At 34.7% G+C, this 22,013-nt stretch overlaps 2 protein-coding genes across 2 annotated transcripts; one reads left to right on the forward strand and one right to left on the reverse strand.

Moving 5' to 3' along the window:
- Positions 1-867: 867 nt before the first annotated feature.
- Positions 868-22,013, reverse strand: LOC136799953 (uncharacterized). The gene is made up of 14 exons (XM_067056574.1): positions 21,746-22,013; positions 7,685-7,798; positions 7,192-7,254; positions 6,777-6,873; positions 5,880-5,979; positions 5,633-5,688; positions 5,136-5,191; positions 4,543-4,668; positions 4,080-4,174; positions 3,798-3,894; positions 3,486-3,566; positions 2,579-2,717; positions 2,069-2,159; positions 868-1,658 (listed from the first exon to the last, which is right to left on the reverse strand). Exons 1-14 carry the CDS (start codon positions 21,912-21,914, stop codon positions 1,497-1,499), a joined length of 1,446 nt encoding a protein of 481 aa, XP_066912675.1. The 5' UTR covers positions 21,915-22,013; the 3' UTR covers positions 868-1,496.
- On the forward strand, positions 9,673-11,398 carry LOC136799930 (techylectin-5A-like). The gene has a single exon (XM_067056563.1). The coding sequence runs from the start codon at positions 9,814-9,816 to the stop codon at positions 10,879-10,881; it is 1,068 nt and encodes a 355-aa protein (XP_066912664.1). The 5' UTR covers positions 9,673-9,813; the 3' UTR covers positions 10,882-11,398.

The raw sequence follows: 22,013 nt of genomic DNA on the forward strand, positions 1-22,013 counted from the left end.
TTTTTTGCTATTTGGATTTTTAACATTTTCTCTTAAAATGGCGACCTCGTCAAACGCTCCTAGTCTATATTGATTGTAAATAATTACCTTCAATCTACATCTTTGTGAATCATTTTAGTTTTTTTGCACAATTAAAGCACAATAGGTTAACCACCATGGCTCCAAGTCAACGAATTCCAAGTCCTGAATAAAATGAAAATGACTAAAACTTTGAGAATCATTATCGTTACCCATTTTTTCTTATAAGAACCAGTAAATTTTGGCTGAGACTAGGATGTTCTTAATTTTTGAAGTTTTCAGGCTTAAATGTTCTTACGATGTTCTTAATACGCTTAAAAATTTTGGACTTTTTTCAGCCTCGCGTTCTAATAAAATTGTTCTCATAAAAAAAGCGTCTTTTGCAAAAATCACAAATCTTACCTTTTTATGACATCTTTGGTGCTGACTCAAATTCTGTTAAATTCAAGTCTCGTCTTGATTTAATTTTATTTATTTCTGAAAAAAAGAAAGATGGTGAAACCATGAATCCAAGTTGAAAGAACCCACCCTTCTGGTTTTAAAAATACAAGTAAATCCTTATCAACTTTTAAAGCAGGACCCATGATGATATTTTTTTGGTGGTTATGAGTCAAAACAGTTGGAGAATCCATTGCCTTTCCAACCTTCATGATAAACTTCAACAAGTTTAGATCATATGCAGGGCCCACACCTTGAATTTGAAAGTGGGCTAATGAATATCGAGTCTAAGGAGGCGCAACCATGGTTTGCCTTGCAAGAAAGTGGGGGCCCACAGCCCCCCCCTGTGGCGTGGGCCCTGATAAGACGTTTTGTATACATTATTAGAAAATATGAAACTATGCGACCAACTCAGGCTTATCAATATCACTTTTTATCACATTTTTCACCTGTAAATAATTCTTTTGGAGACCTTACAAAAAAAATAGAAATAAAAAACATTACAAAACAGAAATATCATTGATCATTGACTAAAATAATCCAGAGCCATATTGTTCTTAAAATTCAATTCACATCCAAGTGATGACTTTATATGGTTTTCAGTTTTACGATTCTGAATTTTTATTTCACATGTTTTCTGTGTTGCACCACTCCATAAGATAACTAGTATTAGCATCACACAGCTCCATTACCAAGAACTGAACACATATAATACTTTTAAGTATTTTCTCTTGCAAGACACAGTCAAGGCATAAGGTCAGTCTCCACTCAGTAAATATTTCGTTCACGTAAAAAAAGAAAAATCATAGCAAATTTTTATTCTAGGGTTTTCACATCACTCCTCTTCAAACGAAGATATCTTTCATAGTGTTATAACCACACCTTAAAAAGCTAATATTGCTTCAATTAAAACGCAAGTAGCATAAATAGCTTAAAAAGTACAAAAAAATACGAGTGAAGACCGCCCTTGCCAAGAAAAACGCCCATAGACACCATTCCATTCTGCTCCAAGTACCACATAAATGTCTCTACTTAGTATATTAATAATCATCTCCACGGCTGATAACTTCTTTACAGGTGGGACGTAAAACAAGGGTGTGCTCGAATTGGGCGGTATAACACGCTTTCATATCACAAAGAGGTGGGTATGCATCAACAATTCCCGCATCACATAAGTTACGGAGTCCCATTAAATATTTTTCCTAAAAAACAAAAAAAACAAAAGTGACTGAAATAAGTTTATAGGGGCCTATCCCTAATCACCACTAGATTCTTCACCTCTAAAGGCTTTCTTTCACACAAAAAGCAGGCTTGCTAGAAGACTAATTCAGAAAACAAGCAAAAAATAATGAAAGTGTCTAATTGTTGTCACTACAAACTGATATCATCCCATTAACAATTATTGTATCATATAACACCCATATTACTGTATTACACGGATATATTTAAAAAACAAGCAAATAATAATGGAAGGGAAAAAGTTTATGCACTCTTCCTGTAACGATTACTGCATTAAAATACACCCATATTACCATAGTACTGTATTACACGGATTATAAACGACTACGTTCCACATAAGAAGTAACACTATTATCCTCATTCATATGCTTACCTGTCCCAAACGGTCTAGCCACCTCCTACAGAAAGCCAGTGTACCAAAGTTTTGATTGATACAATTGAGAAGTTGTTTAGCCTTTGCCAGCCTGTTGAACGAGAGGAAAAAAAGTAGGGTATTTGTTGATGGACTCATCGAACATTATACAGTTAAAAGGATCCATTCAAATTCTCGTATTATCTTACAAATAAAGGTCCCACTAAGCTTGATAGTAGATACTAGACATGTTCTTTATTAGACTCCATCTAAAGTGTTCAAAGGTATATTTACCTTCATCGTAAGAGATTAGGCCACCAGGATATCAAGTACAGTGGAAACTTCTTAACTCGAACCAGTTTGCTCTTCACTTCAGTTAACATACCTTATAAATCTTACTCCATATCCCAAAATTTGTGTTCCCCGTGCGCGTGTTCAAATTATGGACACTCCACTGTAGTTTCTTACAATGGAAAGCTGAAAGAAAGCTAGGAATGGTCTGCCCTAATGTTACTTAAAGCTATAGAGTACCTTAATGGAATATGGCCAGCATCAAAATTCTTCATATAATGTGAACATTCCATATCATCGTGAACAACACCACGTCCTGTGCTACCGAATGTTTCGATGGCGTAAAATTCGTTCTCTTCCATCTTTGTTGCTTCTCCACCTTTGATTGAGATTAAAAACAGATATTTTAATGTCAGAAGTTTTGGTGGACAGAAAACTTCCGAAAAGGGGAACCTTGCTTCGAAACATTAAGGCAAGCGGTTGTATTCTAATACGACAAGCTGATTTGGTCTTGTCTGTTCAACTTAACGGAGTGGATTTCGCCTTCCCTTAATTCAAATGGTTTTTTTTTTCAAAAAAGAAAATCTAATGGTTAACAGATAAAAACATTTTCGGGATAGTTTCGTATGGAACCGGTTTTATTTTATGGCCCTTTTTATGTCCTAGCTAGATATCATATTTTTTCAAGATCTCGCATAAGGATTTTTCTTCATGAGATCTTCACATAAATCAATCGATACCCAAGAATATCGAATAACATTTTTCATGATCTAGTTCATTTATTTAAAGATCACAAAAGATATGTAAAAAGTTCCCGAAAGATCTTCGATTGTATATTCGGGCATTAGTATAACCATCTATCATACCAATACAGTTTTATAAAATATTTTGAAAAAGACGTTGACACCGTTTAACCAATAGCGAATTTATATATTTGCACTTTTATTGACAGCGGAGTGACTGGAGCGACTTGAAATAACCCGCAGTTTTGCCCGCAAAATCGAATACGGTAAAAGTGCTGATTTACCGTCGTCCTCAGGTGATTCAGGATCTACACGCTAATCATAAGCTAACCGTCTCCGCTACAGAAAAACATACATACATAATCTCGCTATTAAATAGAAGTTGACGCCTTTTAGCAACAAACCTTTGACGATGGGTACTGTCTTGCCAGCATGGATTTGATAAGGACGTATAGAGTGACCGTTCAAATTACGGATAGGTTTCACTAGAAAGTTAAGGGAAAATAATTATTGTTGTTGTGATAAGTCTTCTATCACTACAGGTTGCTATTTTGTAGCTAGTAAGCTGCAATTTTGTACGGACTAGATTTTTTAACCCAAAATCCAGATCCTTTTTATTCTGTTAGTTTTTATATTTAGTCTTATAGATAGGGAGGTTAGGCCTGGTATTCAAATACATGAAATTTATTGGAGCCATCGAAAACAAACCATCCTACCTTGATAAGTTTTTCCGTCAAGTTCGACTTCATAAGATTCCATAACTTCTTGTATACTTTCACCAATATCACACAACCTAACATCAATTCCTGCTTCCTGAAAAAAATCATAACAAAAATAATTCTTGGTAAAAAACGTCTAAATATCGTATATCGTAAAATATTATATAATACCCGATAAACAGCTTAGATTGATCTATGATGGTTTAGCTGATAATTCTTGCTAGATTTCCCAAAAGAGAACTGTCTAATAAAGAAATATATAAGATTTATTGCTCTTACTCTAATCCCAGTATTGGTGGCGTCGCGTACTGCGTTCAAAAGGTTCTCGTATTTTGGATTGAAAGCCAAAGTAAATGCACAATCAATGATTCGTCCTAAAGAATAAAACAAGTTTACATTGACCTTTGGATATCTATAAACAAAATATGTACTTCATCTTCTGTGTGCATACACAAAAGAAAAGAATCGCAACTTTTTAAACTATCGTGTTTTACTGGCTTACAAACAAAAAAACGTCAAATCTTACCAAGTCGATTGCTTTTGAAAAAAAAAACAGGATAAAAAACAAGATTGGGATTTGGAAAAGATAAAAGTCGTCCTCGTAGATTTATGAGACTCTGTATTTCAGATAAAAATCCCAAGTTATTCTATTGTTCGATTTCAGGGGTAACGGTGTTTCCAGCCGATATGGTTTCATTCGTTTGCAACGCCTGAACATAATTCTAATACAACACCAATTTACCATTGATATGTGTTCCAAAGTCAATTTTGCAAACGTCATCATATTGTAAAACTGTTTTATCACCAGCATTGGGCGTGTAATGGGCGGCGCAGTGGTTGATGGAGCAGCCGGTAGGAAATGCAAGACCTGTAGTTAGAAAATAAATTGTTTTAAACATCTATGGTGACAGTGTATAAAGCTAAAAGAAATCTGATATTGTTTTTCATGTTTCTTAAGTTTATTAACTCAAGATTGTTTCCGCCATTATCATTAAGTAAACGTTTAAGTCTGTAGAGACGATTCCTTACGCAAATCGAACGTTTGCTTCCATAATGGCGGATGTTACGTAACAAAAATGGAAAACCTCTATTCATGATATGCACTATTGCAATGTCTTCTGATATTACATCACAAACCCAATAGAAGTCAATACGTCACTTTCAACCAATCAGCTGTTGGGTCCGTGGAAGACATCGCAATGGTGCATATCAAGAATACACTTATACTTATATAACGTTTCAAAAGGTGACTTTGATTAACGAGAAGATTCAACAATTTTATTAACATTAAAGGTTTTAGGGAGTATTTAATAAAAGTACACTTTGTAGAATTACCTGCTTCCAAGCCTTTTTCATCGATCAGAGCTCGACTTGCTGCTTCTAATTTTTCGCTGCAAAAGTCAAGTAAAAATATTTCAAACTTCATTATTTCTGCTTTATCGGCGATCCAAAAAATATCAGCAATCTGATTGGTTAAAAAGAGTACAATATATCTTGTATTTTACATATACAAAATATAAATTGACGAAAAGATGTTGTTGCATTGTAGCGGTAGAAGCAATCAAACATCAATTTGATGCTACAAAAGTGTCCTGCGCTTTTTTCCAACACAAAAAGTGTATTTTTTGGGTCATCGATAAACTAGTTATCAGACATTTCGACTGTCCGATAGCTATTACGAATTTCAAGACAATTTTTAGAGATTTCTAAGAATCTTTAACAGCAGTCAACAGCACTGATCTTTGTATTCTAGGAAAGCTCATTAATTGAATCTGAAAAACATATCAGATATCCGATACTTAGGATAGGCTCATTAACAATGTATTACTTACCAGATTTCGATCATAGTCATACCAGGTTTTACATAACCTTGGACGTATTTTCGAACCTAAATAAAAGAAGATTTAAAATAGAAAATACGAAAAAAGAGATTAATGTCGAAGAATTACTTTGCGAGGTGATTCCAATGGAATTTCAAATGAACGCCAATTTTTACCGGTTTTAAAAAGGGTCTTATATAAAAAACATGTTGATTGTGGTTAAGAGTTAAATATTGATAATAAGGTTGTTTGTCGAGACCTGTCTGTGAGCTTCAGCAGCTAGCCGTGCTTCTTTGTACATTTCAATACCACTTCTATCCAATGCTCGTTTCTCTTCGTTCGTCACTCGCCACAAGTTACTAAGGGTAATAATAAATTGAAAGGGTGGAAACTATTTGATGATTGAGTTACTGAAGCCGTAGCATAAAGGTTGTATAGCATTCAGCTAAGGTGTTGAAGATTGTGAGAGAATTGTTAATATAATTGATAAGTCTTTTCGCTTAATGCTGAGAAATTAAGATTTTAAGTTTTGCGACCCCAGTCAAGGTTAACTGTCAAGGTTCTCATCTGAAATGTCTATTCAATAGTAATGGTTTCATGGATTTATCCACTTAACTTGCGGTAAATAGACATTTCAGATGGGAGCCTTCCAGATACCCTAGACTAGAGTCGCGAAACTTGCCAAATACCAATATTGCGGCAGTGTTTAAAAAAACCTAAAGTATTAAAGTCGCTCTCTAATTCGATGTTCTACTTTTCTATACATTGCATTATTTGATAATATTGAGAACCACTGTCAACAAGAAACACTCATTAACGAAAATCTACCAATTAATACGCTTCGTTCTTAAATTGCCCTTTAAAAGTCGTATTAAAGAGCGTCAATTGCACTTTTCGATGTATAGAAAAATGAACTAATCAACTGATGCATGCGTAAGCAGGAACATCATTGAGAAGAAAAAAACCGTTTCTTTTATCTTTATGAAGACCATGTTCCCACGTGACGGTTCCATTTCGCTTCGAAACAAAATGAAGTCATTCTATTGGTTACATTCAAGTTTTACGTCACTTCTAACCAATTTAATGGTTTCATGCTGTTTCGGAGCGAGGCGGAACCATCACGTGCGAACATGGTTGAAGAAGTGAAAGAACATACTCATCCTTGTAGTTCTGTATTTCACCAATTGGATATTCAGTGTCAGGGAACAATGTTGTGATGGGTACCGTTGGTGGATCCGTCTGCTCTACTCCTCCTGTTTAAAGACAAGAAATTCTAACTTTTCCTGTTATAGATAAATGGAAATATATATAATATTACGCGTTTAAAGTAATGTTTTTATAAAACTTATTCATTGAATTTTGATTGATTTTACGATCAAATTTAAATTTACGATGAATAAATTTAACGAACAATTGATTGATTGATGATGGTATGAATTTTTGGGACGAATGAATGCCCAAATCTGGTTTGCAATGTGGACAAAGCAACTGGACTGGTCCAAAAGTGTTCAATGTAATTATTAAAATTTTTCTTTGCTTTATTATCAGAAGGGCTTTACAGTTTATTCTACCTGATTTTCCGCCTTTCTTCTTTCTTCTTTTTTTCTTTTTATTTGCACCGCCCTCCGCTTTATCTGAAATTCAAAGACGAGAGAACCATGCAATAAATAGATATGCCACGATTAGTTTTAGTTTTTAAAAGCTCTAGTGCCTTTATTCATCATTACTCGCATACATAGTGCCTTTATTCATCTACAGAAATAATATTATTAGGAAATATCTTTCAATTTAATTCAAATAAGTAACTAACTTTAAACAGTATATTATTATAAAGGGCAAAATTAGAGCTAAGATTAAAATTTGGCTCAGCATACTGAGGCTAAATTTTCCTGCATGTTCATATCATTCATATTATTTTAAGTCCGTATAACGACACCTTACCACTACATAGCATTATGGAAACATGGAAATAAAAAATCTAACGTTGCAGATGCGAGTATCTACTTTTTTTTCTTTGAATTCTGATCAAAGATGGTGGATTCAGGTATTAAATAAAGTTCTTACCACCCTCTTCATTTTCTGTTCCTTCAACACCACCAGTTGCTTCAGCTGACTTTTCTGTTTCCCCTCCTTTCTCCTCTCCATTTTCGTTCGTTGCTCCCTCCGTTGTTGCCCCTCCTGTAAAACAAGTGAGAGGAATGTGAATATTCAAGAAATTTATAGGTAGATAGTAAATTAAGTAGTAAGTTTATGAGCGCAGTCGAGGAAGACCTGAGGGTACTAGGTTTGTGAGGGGACGAGCCAAAAAATCGTAAATTGATCCTTAGAGAGACTTTTCTCAAAATTGTTATCAAGTTTTGGAAAATCACTTTGAGAGAGAAAACTTTAATTTTGGATTTTGGATTTTCTTTATAATGGTTTTTGTACCCCTTTGAGAGACTTTCGAGGGTGTGAAAAAAGGACCCTTATGGTTCGCACATACCCAGCAACCATTTTGCCTAAGTACCCCCTCTCCCGGGCCTGAAGGCTTCCATTAGGCTGTCGACTGAAAGGTATTGTAGATCAACATTCCTTCCCCTGATTTTCTCCATTTACTCATGATTTGTTTAGTTGCTGAGCATTTTAGAGGTTTTGCTTTTAAATAAGAGCGATATCGTTTGCTTACTGATCAATTTTAATTCACATGCCAAAAAACTTTGATTGAATTGACACGGACGTGGAGCAAAATTGGTCAGAAAGAGGGAAAGAAAAACAGTTTATTCATCACAACATAACAATAGGCAGACACTGTCCTGATTTGAACCATGTGTCTGATATAAAACGGGAACACTTATGTAAAAATAAATCCTTTAAGTAAAGAAGAGTCACTGAGTCTTTAGTATGACCCGACCAGAGGGTCGACCACCCACAGCCTTGCAAACTGTAGCCGGATGCTCTACCTTTTGTGTCATGGTCGTAAACCCACTGGCATTTTACCAACAACATATTTGTACAAGTTCAGGAATTTATAAATTGTTTTTGTGACAATAAGCTTGCTGGCAACAATGATTTACCTAAATTCTATTTTTATGAATCAAATACATCAAATATGGCCAGCCTTACACAGACTTTATCCAGTCTAAAACCAAAAATCTGAGGAAAATTTCGGTAAAAGTAAATTAAATTGATTTTGATGAAGAAAAGAACACTTTCGACCGTTCAGTTTCAAAATTAATGTGTTTAGTTACTGAAAAATGCTCTTAATCATGTAAAGGCTATTGCGAGATTACCAAATTTAAGATAACAATTTGATAGGTTGATTTTTAACGTTTTTGAGCACTTTCAGAAAGAAACTTTTTTATTCAATTAAGCATAGCTTTTGATCTAATGAATCGAATTTAATAAAAGACCCATCAAAATTTAAGTCTATCTTTCTTCTTTCCAATGAAATAGGAATGGTTCTTTTAAAATTTTTAGATTTAGAGAAAATTAGTTTCAAGAGAGAAACCTTTAGTGGTCCACCCGGTATTATAGAAGAATGACATAAAATGATGATGTAAAATATCTTTGTTCGTTTTCCTTAGAAAATACGAGAAACTGTTTACCTCATAAAAGTAATAAAAACATTTTTAATTTTTTAAAAAATAACAGCGAGCGAGCAAGCTTGATTATCATATGGTAAAGAGTCGTCTCGGACGACACTGGGGCGGCTAGTTCTTTTATAATTGACAAAACTAGAAACGATTCATTATTAACGTGATTGCTAAGACTTTTCATGGAGGCTGTTTAGAAAAATTATCACAAAATCTATGCTTCCCTTGTTACGTTAGAAACGATTACTATCACTGAGATAAAACATCTTGCTTGATTTCGAATAAAACATATCGAATAAAAAATCAATATCTGGTTGAATAACATTCAATAATTTAATTCATGGTACAGCTTGGGGTTGAATCAAAATTAGAAACAAAGCATTGAAATATCCCTAGCAACCCTATGAGAACCCTATAAAAAGAAGTAGAGAAATCTAAAAATATGAGTAAGAAGTATAAATTAATGGACACAAGCCGTCATTCAATTTATATCTGTAAAAAGAAACACTTTTAAGAAAATGCTACATAATTAAACATAGTTTTAACTTTAGAATGAAAGACTCTGTTTTCTGTTTTTGTCCAAAAATGTGAAGATTATCCAGAAAGGTTGGTTTTTAGGAAATGAAGACAATCCAACCCCTTCTATGGCTGATATCATTTGTTACATCTGTTAATAGCTTGACTTATGAATGTGGATCAGATGACGTACTATTTACAAAATCAAAGGTTGGAATTGAAATTTTCAGCAGCAGTGAATCAATAGTCAATCTGAATATTACAGAAGTTACAAAAACACCAGACGGTTGTTTCAGCAAATGTAAACGCATCGGAGAGTGTAAATCAGCAACATTTATCCAAGACACTGAAAAATGCTATTTAAAAAGTATCAATCGCTTTGGGATCACCAGTAAAATAAAGCTATCAGCTAATGCTCAGTACTTCGAAAAGCGAGAATGTGAATCTGGCTTTGGATCAAAAATCAAATTCATCTCTTTGGTAAAAAATGCTACTGACTGTAAAGACATCTACAAAAAAGGTTGGCAAATGAATGGAGTGTATGGCATTGAGATTACTGGTGAGTTATCTACATATCGGTCAATTCATTGCAGGATGTCCCTTGTTGGCGGTGGGTGGACTGTAATTCAACGCCGTGTTTACGGTACAACATACTTCCAAAATAATTGGGATGTCTACAAAGAAGGCTTTGGTGATTTATCAGAGGACTTTTGGTACGGTAATGAAAACATACATCAACTATCCAAGCCAGGGACCAGCAATGAAATCATATTCGAGCTAAAAGATTTTAATAATGACTTCTATTATCCATATTATGATGGGTTTAATATTGGTGATGAAAATGATAAATATGAACTCAATGTGGGTGAATACAAACACATATATGGACCAATCTTATATATTGATGGTAGTATTGATGCTGGAAAAGACTTCAAACGACACAGCGGGAATAAATTTTCAACCAAGGACTCAGATAATGATGATAGTGATCGTCATTGTTCTCAAGAGTTCAGTAATACTGGATGGTGGTTTTTCGCATGTGCATATTCAAATCTCAATGGAGCCTTCAGACAAAATTTCAAACATGGTATGAAATGGAATAAACTGACTACATTAGGTTCAGGACAGCATAAATCTCTCTTATCTTCAGTTATGATGGTACGAAAACGGTGAAACAGAAGATAACGTTGTTTCTTGTATTTCTTTTCACTCTTATCACTCTTTATGTTGGGGTTTATTGAATATCGATTTCAAGTTTGTCTTTATTTCAAAAAAAGCTTATTGGAAAATAAGGATCAACTAATGCAATAATAACTGGTTTGGAGGTCAATACGGTAAAATATTGACCGCAGCCGAAGTACAGACCGAGCTTGCAAGGTCTGTGCGCAGGATAAGGTCAATATTTTAGGTATTGACCGAGAAAACAGTTATATTATTGTGTTTATTAACTGGTGAACATTCTTTGTGTTTTTCTGGCAAAAAAATACATTTTCCACTCATTTTCCATGATTTTTTCGTTTCTTTTTTACCCAATATTTTCTTTGTTTGATTTATTTTGACGTCACTTTCTTATGAGAAGTCATTGCAACGTCAGTTTTTTAAATCATGTTCAAACGGACGAAACTTTTCTATAAAACAAATTTCCTTTTTCAAAATCATCGTCAGTTTGACCAAAGCACTGAAGTGGCCTTTGCCGTATTATATTGACCGCTAGAGAACCAATCAAAATATCGCATTTTCTTGTATTGACCGGCTTTTACTTCAATCAGTTAATAATGTAAAATATTGATTAACCTCCTCCCTATATTGGCATTCATTGATAATCAAAATTTAGTTCAGGAACTCACAATTCTGACTTGAAGGAATGAATGAAAACTGAGAATGAGTGAATTAAGAATGGATGAATTTTCCAACTGCAGGAAATTTTCTCTGTAAAAATAAGGAGGATACTTTAATTTCAAATGTATGTAAATAATTTTTTAATGTTTGTTATTAAAAAAAAAAAAAATTGTGGCTCAGAGATAAAGTCTGACTAAATATATACAGTATGCAGAGTTTCAAGCTCAAAAAAATATTTTTCTTAGGCTAGCAGAGTCTGAATCCGCCATTATGGATTTCAAAATTCATGTAGAAAAAAAACTTTTCCTGAATTTTATTATTTGAACGGTAGGCAAGACCCTCCGAAAATTTCAAGTAAATTAAGTAAGCCAATCAAATGTTACAGCCACGCAAATCTGGAACCAAAAGTAGTCATTTCAAAAAATCGAAAGCGAAAGTGCTTCATATATCTCCAGATAACGAAATTTTCAGACCATGATTGTGACCTTTTTCTTAATCAGCATAAAATTTGTGATCGATTGGTATATAATATGTCTATGTTTAAAGTCAAAAAAAATTATTTTTCAAGCAAGAGGGCTAAAAAGGGTTAAAAATCAAAAATCCACCATTATGGAAATTTGTGCCTGATCCAAATAACGCCACACACGTTTTCTGACTCTTCAAGGACTATACTTTCATGATCAAAAGAAAAAATGACTATACGCCGATGTACATACGAGACCTAACTCAGCCCCTAGAGTACTCCTCAATTGCTCTCTTTGCAGGACGCGTATCTTTACAAAGTGATCCAATGCTTAAAGGATACAGAGGAACTGCAGCAGGACCTAGACAAATTGGTATCATTGGAGACGAAATGGTCAATGCAATTTCACCTTGACAAGTGTTTTGTTCTCAGAGTAACAAACAAGCGTAATACCTACAAGATCCACAACCAAGAATTGAAAGCTGCCAGAATATCAACCAACTAAATTTTGTCAAAATTTCTGGGAAATAGCCTATCCAGCTTGTGCGGATCTAGGTGGGTTCCGTCTCCCCCGTAGATCTTTTTCTTGGGAAGTTGATCTTCAAATTAGTTTTCAAGGTTGGCCTGGCTCAAAGTTTTTCATCTATCGCTCAAATTTTAGGCAATTTCTCATAGTTTTTGAAAATGATAATTTCATTAAAAAGTGCCGGGTTATCTTTTCATAAATCCCTTCTGCGGTACATTTTTTTGCTTGCAAGTCAAACAAACGATATAGCGTTTTCGCAGCATTGATCTTTGATACAAATTTTGGCGGGACACTATTGTAAATTTCTGATGTTCTAATCTTTCCTGGGGGGGGGGGGCAGTCCTTATTGCTCTGAAAAGTGGCTCAGGTTCACAGGTATTGCCCTCAGGCAAAATCGTCAACCGTGTGTTTCCATTTCAAGAAATGATGTGCAAGTAATTGATGACGCAAGTAATCAACAAAAGAAACCAATAAGTGTCATCAATCAAAGTCCTCGAACCTTATGTTTTTCCAAATAAAGAAAAAAATGAAATGTTTACAATTAAAAATAAGACCATTTTTAACTCAACCATTACAATATTCGATAGAAGTGATATGGTTTGGCAAGCTATTCCAGAGCTTAACTGCACATGGGAAGAATGACATTGTACATGACTGTATATACCCAAGCAGTTGTTTGAATTTTATGTTCTTACATCTCTGCCTTGTTGGTAGGATGGATTTGTCAACATATTTCAGTCCATGGTGAATATTATGAAAAATCTTTAAACGATTGATTGTTCTTCGTTTTTCTAAGGTGTCTATATTTGCAGTTTTCATGAGAGCAGTAGGGGAGGATTCTATGTCCCACCTACTATAAATCCATAGAAGAGATTTACATTGGACGATTTCTAACTGGGTTGACTGAGATTTTACGCCAGGTGAGTCCCAAACTGGAGATGCGTACACACATTGAGGTCTCGCATAAGTTTTGTAACAAATGAGTCAAGTTTCAGAGTCTGTCATGGACAGGTTTCTTTGAAGGAAAATACGCATTGAGTTTGCTTTGGCAGTAAAGTTCTCGTTGCTGCAAACGTTGGTTTACCTTGCGCATCAAAAGCCCTTAGGATGATAAAGTTGGTATTGCTGATGCTTTCTAACTTTATTTTTAAGGGTATTTGAATTAGCTTTTATCAACCACGGTATATCGAGTAAATGGAAGATTTTTGGTAAATACTTTTTTATGCTTCAAATTGAATGTGAGAATATGACTTGAAGTCTTCACCATAAAATTAGCTAAGTAAATAGTAAACTCTCAATGACAGTTTCTTCAGGAATTTTGAATGCGATTTCAATTAATTGAAAACGGGAACTTATTAAGCAGTAAAACGTCAAATTGAGAGCGTCAAATGTATCACCAGTGTATAAGAATGGAAAGATTTAAAAAATATTTTTAATTACTTTAATACATTGATAATAAAACAAAGGATTTTCTGTCAAGAGTCTTGTAAACATTCCAACAACTTCCATCGAAATGATCAGCACACTAAGTCTACCATTTTAACTTGGTCTGAGGATTGAGCCGAGAACGCTTCCAGAACGTCTGCGAGCTCCTGCGCAGGTGGACTTAACTTTAATATGTCGAATCAATTCTAGCTTTACGATAGTGCTGCGGATCATCAGTAGATCAGTAGATAGTATTCATTTATCAGTGCTGCAAATAAGGAATTTCAAGTTGCCCGGTGATTACTCAATCAGAAAGCACTAATAATTAAATTATCATAACTTTTGCAAAAAAAAAGGAAAAATAGAAAAGTTGTATTTTTTACTGCTCTATTCACATACTAAATTTGAAAGCTCTTCTATGTGGCGTTTTTTTGCAAACTTCAAAAAACTCTGCTTTTGCGGGACTTTAGCTTAAGTGCTTGTGTGTAGCATAGGGTACAAAATCCAAATATGCATTTCCCTTAGTTCTTATATGAAGAGTTAGGTCTATACTGCTAGGTAACTATTGTGAAGTAATTAGTTAAATTTAAGGCCCGCGCATTCTCCAAAACAACTATTTTGTTAGGTCTGACAAATGGATGTTTGATAAATTGACTTTAGCTGTACTGTAGTTTTGATACCCCCATTGAACAAGTTTGCAGAGTATGGCAAGGCCACACTCGAGAAAAATATATCTCAGTAGCAACATTTATCTGTGCACTTGACTAAAAGTACCCCAGGGGTTTCACTCACAGCTTTAGGCGAAGGTTAAGCTTTTTTTCTCACAACGTAGCTTAAATGCTTTTAAAACAGGCTAGTTTATGCAAGACAATCAAATTGTAACCAATTGGGACGATATCAAACGGATAAAAGGAAAACTTTTACATTTCTACTAATTTCGTTTGGCTAAAAATGCCAAGAAAATGCTTTATTTTTCACAAGTTTTCCCATGCTACAAATATCAAACTAGTCGTTTTACCATAGCTGTCAACTCTCCCGCATTGAGCGGGAGACTCCCGCATGTCAACGATTTCTCCCGCGTGAAGAAAATTCTGCCAAATCTCCCGCATTTTTGGGATTTTCTCCCGCATCTCCCGCATTTCCAAAAATTTTCTGATTTTGGAAAAACCAAACGGCGAAATTTCTGGATTTTAAAAGATCGGAACGAAAAATTCCCCAATTTCCTAGTCTAGCAAGCTAGACGACTAATTCAGACATATTAGAAATAAACAAATAAAGCAAAAAAGTAAATTTTAGTCGTCTAGAAACCTTTGTGCACTAACTCCAAACAAAAAAAAAGTGTCAATATCGCAATTAAAATTTTTTCCCGCTCAAAAAAAGTTCTTGAAAATAAAATGTGTGTGGATTTGTGTGTTAAAAATGTTTCATTTGAGTTGATTTTATTTTGAGAGTTTGTTGTTGCTTGATAAATTGTTTTTTCGCCACGCAAGTTTCTGCGTAGCTAGGCCCGGTATCTATAAGGCTGGAACACCGGATTCTTCCAGTCGTTTATACAAACTAAATCCCGTATCATTATTATTTGTGTTTATTATTAGTATTACATGCATTATAAACGACTCCAGTCTACCAATTTCCTGAAAAAAATTTCCAATAAAATCGGATTTTACGAGAAAATTTCCCCGATTTCCCGATTTTCCGATTTTGAAAAATCGGATTATCGGGGAAAATTTTTCCGACTTGGAGCTCTCCCGCATTTTTGTAAGGCGAAGTTGACAGCTATGGTTTTACTCTATTCAGATAATTTTTTTGCATTTTATTTAGTCTAGTGTGCATTGATATTTTTCTAATACGGAAACATAGTGACTAAGAAGGCGCAACCATGGTTTGCGCCGACGGGAGAAATTTTCAATTTTGGCCCTCTTATTTGCTTAAAAACAAGGCACTTGAAAGTCAGAATCATGGGAATTAAAATTCCTTTCTCTTTCCTATGAAATGGAAGATGCCATGTCCCCATGTCCCCTACCCAAGTCGATGGCATGGGACCCTGTACATAGTGCACATTCCTGTCCAAAGACAAGGCAGCCATCATCAGGCCCGTACGAAGCGGTTTCCGTATTGAGAAAACAATTAAGATATCGAATAAGATAATCCGAGGGCCAACCATGGTTTGGCCCAAAAAGGAAAATTTTGAAATCTAAGGAGTCTTAGATTACTGCAATCAAGGTCATAATATTTAAGAAAAAAGGAAAATTCCCCAGGAAGTTTTGAAACCACAAAAAATAAGTGCTCTAAGGTAGGTTCAAAGGGTACCGCCAACTGCTCTAACTTTGGGACTATCTGACAAAACATGGGAGGGCAATTCGGCCAGATTTCACCAAACCTCCAAAGTTATTTGATTTGAGTTAATGAACGGCATATTAAAAAATACACAATTTCTCTTTCACACTGAGTAGGCTTTTAAATCGAAATATGAAAAAAATCCGTAGTGGAACACACGTGAATGTCTGGAATGGAGAAGACCAAATTAGTGGCAAAACGATGGAGCGTTTGACGTCACTCGCGTGGAAAGTTACACACTCGTTATTTGTTAATCCCATTGGGAGATGGGCGGTTGAGCGGCAGGCGTTCTTTCATTCTCCAATTGACGTCCAGTCATTTTGAATGAAAACAAAAAAGTTAAAAAGGGAGCATTATCAATCAGTGAAAGTTTTATCGTGACAGGTTATGACAGAAAGCATGATTGATAAACTTGGTGGAGTTATCAAAACAAATTTGTTGTCAAAGAGATTTTACAGTAAGTGAAAATACAGGCTAGATATCAAACAGTCCCATGTTTCCACTAATCGCCCCAAGCCCAAAATTGACTTTCTTGCCGGAACTGTAAATCTAGGTGAAAAACGTTAAAATAACTGGAATTTTCATTTATTTCGACCATGATTGTGGATTAGAAGTTGCTTGATTCTTTGTGCATTTGCACCTCGTACTCCTTGAATTTTGTCTTTGTGTGCACCTAGGGTGTAAAATTGGCTGCACCTGGCACTTACACTACACCTTTTCGCACTTGCACTTGATTTTTGACGAGTGCTGCACTCAAGATCTCAAGCAAACGTGCCAAGAAGTGGAAACTGGCCATTGAAGAATAATCTATATTCTGGTTTTCATGCTACAGTAGACTCTTCAAATAACTGAAGTTCAAATAACCGAGAGTTATTTTGCCTGGGTTGAGTAAGCAGATCCAAGGGGAACGCCATCTCAATTTAAATAACCAAATTATTCTAATAAGTGCAGGTTTGAATGTGTTTGAATAACCAGGAGTCTACTGTACTGTGAAGTCGGATAACTTGCATCTGAGTGGAGACTAACATGCATAGCCCTCAAATGAATGACCTCTGTCTGGTCCTTAAAATACAAAGTTAAATCAATACAAAAATGGTAGAGTATAGCTGCAGCAAGCGAAGCTGCGTAGTTCATTTGTTTTAAAATTTTGCTGCTTTGATTGGTCAGTCATTTGAGGGCTATGCATGTTAGCTTTCACACTGATGCAAGTTACCCCAGCAGGGCTGCAAATAAATATTTTTAGTCAATCGGACATCATGTCCGACAGAAATGAAATCCTGTCGGTCAAACTCAAAAACCTGTCGGTCATTCAGTGTATATTTTTTTTAAAGTTACGGAGAAAGCGAGTAGGAAAAATAAAAGTTACCTTTGAACAGTTTGTTACTGTATATAACAGAGAAATTGATTCGATAAAAGTGATCTTAGATCTTAGACCCTTGGAAGTTACGAAGAAAGCAAGTAGATAAAAGTTAACTTAGAAACACTCTTAAAATAAGTTAAGAAGAAAGCGAGTTGATAAAAGTTAACTTAGAAACACTCTTGAAAGTTATGAAGTAAGCAAGTTGATAAAAGTGATCTTAGAAACACTCTTGAAAGTTACGAAGAAAGCGAGTCGATAAAAGTTTAACTTTGAAACACCCTTGAAAGTTACGAAGAAAGCGAATTGATAAAAGTGATTTTAGAAACACTCTTAAAAGTTACGAAGAAAGCGATTTGATAAAAGTGATCTTAGAAACACTCTTGAAAGTTATGAAGAAAGCGAGTTGATAAAAGTTTAACTTTGAAACACCCTTGAAAGTTACAAAGAAAGCGAATTGATAAAAGTGATCTTAGAAAAAACTCTTGAAAGTACGAAAGCGAGTTGATAAAAGTGATCTTAGAAACACTCTTGAAAGTTATGAAGAAAGCGAGTTGATAAAAGTTAACTTAGAAACACTCTTGAAAGTTATGAAGTAAGCAAGTTGATAAAAATGGTCTTAAAATAACTCTTGAAAGTTACAAAGAAAGCGAGTCGATAAAAGTTTAACTTTGAAACACCCTTGAAAGTTACAAAGAAAGCGAATTGATAAAAGTGATCTTAGAAACATTCTTGAAAGTTACAAAGAAAGCGAGTTGATAAAAGTTTAACTTTGAAACACCCTTGAAAGCTACAAAGGAAGCAAGTATTAAAAGAATAGGCTAAGTAAGAGACAGGGGTGTAAGAGATTTATTTTCAACTCTCAAGTTAATGGTTTATTTCTTTTTTCATTCGGACATCATGACCGACACAAAAGATTTTCAGTCGGTCAAATAGCTTTTTCAGTCGGACATTGACCGATGACCGACGCTTATTTGCAGCCCTGCCCCAGACCCGATCAATCGAACTTGTTGAACCAATCGAACAATCGAACTAATTGAACTCCATCGAACGATTACAGTTCCTTAATTGAACACTCACAATTTTTGAAGCAATAGCAGTTCGATTAGTTCGGTCAGTAAAAAGTTCGATTAGTTCGATGATATTAAAAATCCTCATATCTTTCCTCGCTTGCAAAAACTTTGTCCTGGCACGCGATTGCCAATTTCGACAGTTCCCGGACTTAACAGCTTGACGTTTATTGTACCCGGATATTTGTCTATCCCAAATAAAGTCCGTCACAAGTGTTACGCGTAAGCCAAATCACGTATTACGAACAACCTCTAAATTGCTGAGTGCAGGAGAAAAAAATCGAAATTCAAAATGGTGGCCAAGCCCACGCTGATAACTAATCAAATCTTCGCTTTTCAATCAGCTATTGCAGCTCAATAAATCAATGAAATAATTTAAAATAACAAGTAAACAAACCTTGAACCTTTCATGAATCCAAATGAATAAAAGTATTCATCTAAAGTGAAGATTAAATTTCAAAATAAAACGATATTCACATAAAAAATTTCACTTTTTTTTTGGTTTTTGGCCTTGAATCCTGTGATCTGAATACAAGTGTGCAAAGTAGCAATTTTCAATAAGCCCCAACATAGTAGAAAAATTTTAAGTATAAATTAGCTGTTCCCAATATACCATAGACAAATCTATGATGGCAGAATCTCTTAAATCACAAGACTGGCATTTTGCGGTCCCCCTTAATTAAAAACGGAGTTTCATTTCATTCTTTAACATATCGAATATTTAGGAACAAGGATTTCAATGCAAATTTAAAATAAACTATAAATAAACTACTATGAAACACAATTTACAATAAAATTATCTAGAAAATTGTAGGAACCATTTTTAATGGAAAAATATATTAAAAAGGAACAGTTTTTGATTTTATCAAATATTGCATGATTGGAAGTTTACATTTGTCCTCTGTCTTTGTTTTTCACAAATCAAAGATCTGTTTTACTTTTTCATATGCAGGAACATTAAATTTAGATGCTCCTCTTAAAGGATTGACTTCTAGAGGCCCACATATTACATCAGTCAATTGAAAGGTTGACTCGTCAGGTGGTAGATGGGAAGGTGTGTCTTCCAAATAGTGCCAGATCCAAATTTCGGTTTGAGTGATCTCATCACAACATTAGTTACATCGCCATCCTTATCGTGAAGAATGCGAGAGACAAACTTTGAGATGTAGAGTGTTTCAGATTTTTTGCCTTTGTAGCAGACACCAAACCACTTTCCAATGAGACTAGCCTCTGTATTTGGAGGGCTTAGTCTTTTCCAAGTTGATTTCACTGTGGCAATTTCGTCTTCTTCCTCCGACAGCTCTTCATCAGCAGTAGACCTAGCATCAGCTTCATCATCAGTAGTTGATTAGCTCTCACTATCATCATCATCAATGTCAGAAAAGAAGTCTTCATGTCTTGATAACTTAACTTAAGCCTTGGTGGATGCAGAAAAAGCATACGTAACTTACCTAAATGTCGTACTTTATTACTTTTTGATAAAACCTAATTTTTACTTTTAAATCAAACTAGTCCAAATTTACACACAGTCTAACTAATCATTTACAATATTGCTTTTCTAGGTAGTTCAAAGCAAGAGGAAAGGGTGGCTTTAAATCAAACTGGTCTACATTTTGGATTTTTTGAAAAATCATCTGCAAAAGGTGGCATTTTGAGGTCCCTATCACTGGCACTTTGTGGAGCAAAGTGGGGTTCCCTTGAAAATAAGTCAACATAAATTTTACATATTAAAAAGGATTCAATTAAATGCATTCACACAAAATTTCATCAATGGATGGCTTTTTGTTCTCCAGATAATGGGATTTTCCAGACTGACATTCTGCGGTCCCCCCTAAATAAAGTATAAAAGTTCAATTTGAGAAAAAAATACCTAAAACCTAAAACTTTGAGATTTAAGTTACTGGGAAGAAATTTTATAATAGAAGACCTTGCAAAAACACCAAAAAAAGTTTAAAAAAGTACAGAAAAAAAAAATTAGAGTAAAAGTAAATTTCACGTACATTCTGAGGGGCAAACACCTGTAGGCTGCAACTACACTGCCAAATGATCTGTATTACAAATACTTCCAAATGGGTCCATAAGTTAAGAAAATGAAATTATCATCCAGCACGGGGGTTTTGTTTTTAAAAACAAACTTCAAAATAAAATTGTTAATGAACTTATTAAAAATATCACTTACTTACATAATTTATTTATGATATAACACCCCTTTCTTAAATAAATGGCCTCTTAAAGTCTTTTATGTTTACCGCAAGAAGAGAGAACAATTGAATTTGACCCCCGATTTTTTCTCTCTTTTTCTAGCCATTTGCCGCGTGTAAGTGTAGACACAACTTTAATCCAGGGAAATGAAGCGTTTTCATTGGTCTAAAATCACGCATGGTCACGTGACCAGAATTTTTATCCAGGGAAATGCCGTGGCGGCAATGTTTTGCTTTAGTGAGATTGACCATCTTGTTGTTTTGATTTGAGCGGGCGAAATTTCTGTACAAACCAAAATATGGCTTCGTTGGAATACTGGTGCCGTAGCCCCTCTGTTGCAATTTCGCGCGCGACCGAAAGACGGAATACTACGCCCCCCAAACAAACTGCCTCTGGCGCTAAAAGGATACAGGAAAAGTGTGTAATCCGTTATCGGAAGTAATTTCCCAATTTACATTCCAAATTTAACTTTGAAAAGAAGCTAATATACGGTGGCGGAACAGCACAAACTTGTCGAACAAAATTGGTTTATCGAACTGATCGAACCGAAACCCATTGATCGAACTTAATCGAAAACTCACAATCTTTTGAAAAAATCTTAGAGTTCAATTAATTTTTTTAATCAAACTTTAATCGTTCGATAGAGTTCAAATAGTTTGATTGTTCGATTGGTTCGACAAATTCGCCAGATCTCACGGTATTAGATGCTGTTTTTATGCCAGTTGACAATTCCAAATGTTTAGAGTGTGTGTTTTAATTAGTATTTTTCCTTTTCTAGATTACTTGGAAACAAAAGAAAAAACTGAGTCAAATTATACCTTTCTTCTTCTTTTTCTTCTTCTTTTTTTTCTGTGGTGTATTTTCGGCAGTGTTTTCGGCTGCATTTTCTTTGTCAGAAGTTTCATCTTCTTTTAAATTTTTATCTTCCTCATCCTTCTTATCGACTTCTTCCTGGGGATTAACAGCTACTGTATCATCAGGTGCCATTATGCTCAATTATTTTAGAAAATTGCAAAGTGAAAGTTTTTTAAAGATATTTTTGCATAACACTGATTTTGGTACTATCAGTCGTCTTTATGAGCCAAA

This window comes from Clytia hemisphaerica, unplaced genomic scaffold (assembly GCF_902728285.1).
Source record: "Clytia hemisphaerica strain Z4C2 unplaced genomic scaffold, Clytia hemisphaerica genome assembly, whole genome shotgun sequence".
Classification (NCBI taxonomy): domain Eukaryota; kingdom Metazoa; phylum Cnidaria; class Hydrozoa; order Leptothecata; family Clytiidae; genus Clytia; species Clytia hemisphaerica.

Bases quoted from the DNA above. Each gene is read 5' to 3' on its own strand.
- LOC136799953 (XM_067056574.1), bottom strand. From the start codon at position 21,914: ATGGCACCTGATGATACAGTAGCTGTTAATCCCCAGGAAGAAGTCGAT. The intron at 7,255-7,684 runs GTAAGAACTTTA...TTTGAATTTCAG, and splicing joins AACAGAAAATGAAGAGGGTG to ATAAAGCGGAGGGCGGTGCA. The intron at 4,669-5,135 runs GTAATTCTACAA...TTCTAACTACAG, and splicing joins TGAAAAAGGCTTGGAAGCAG to GTCTTGCATTTCCTACCGGC.
- LOC136799930 (XM_067056563.1), top strand. From the start codon at position 9,814: ATGAAGACAATCCAACCCCTTCTATGGCTGATATCATTTGTTACATCT.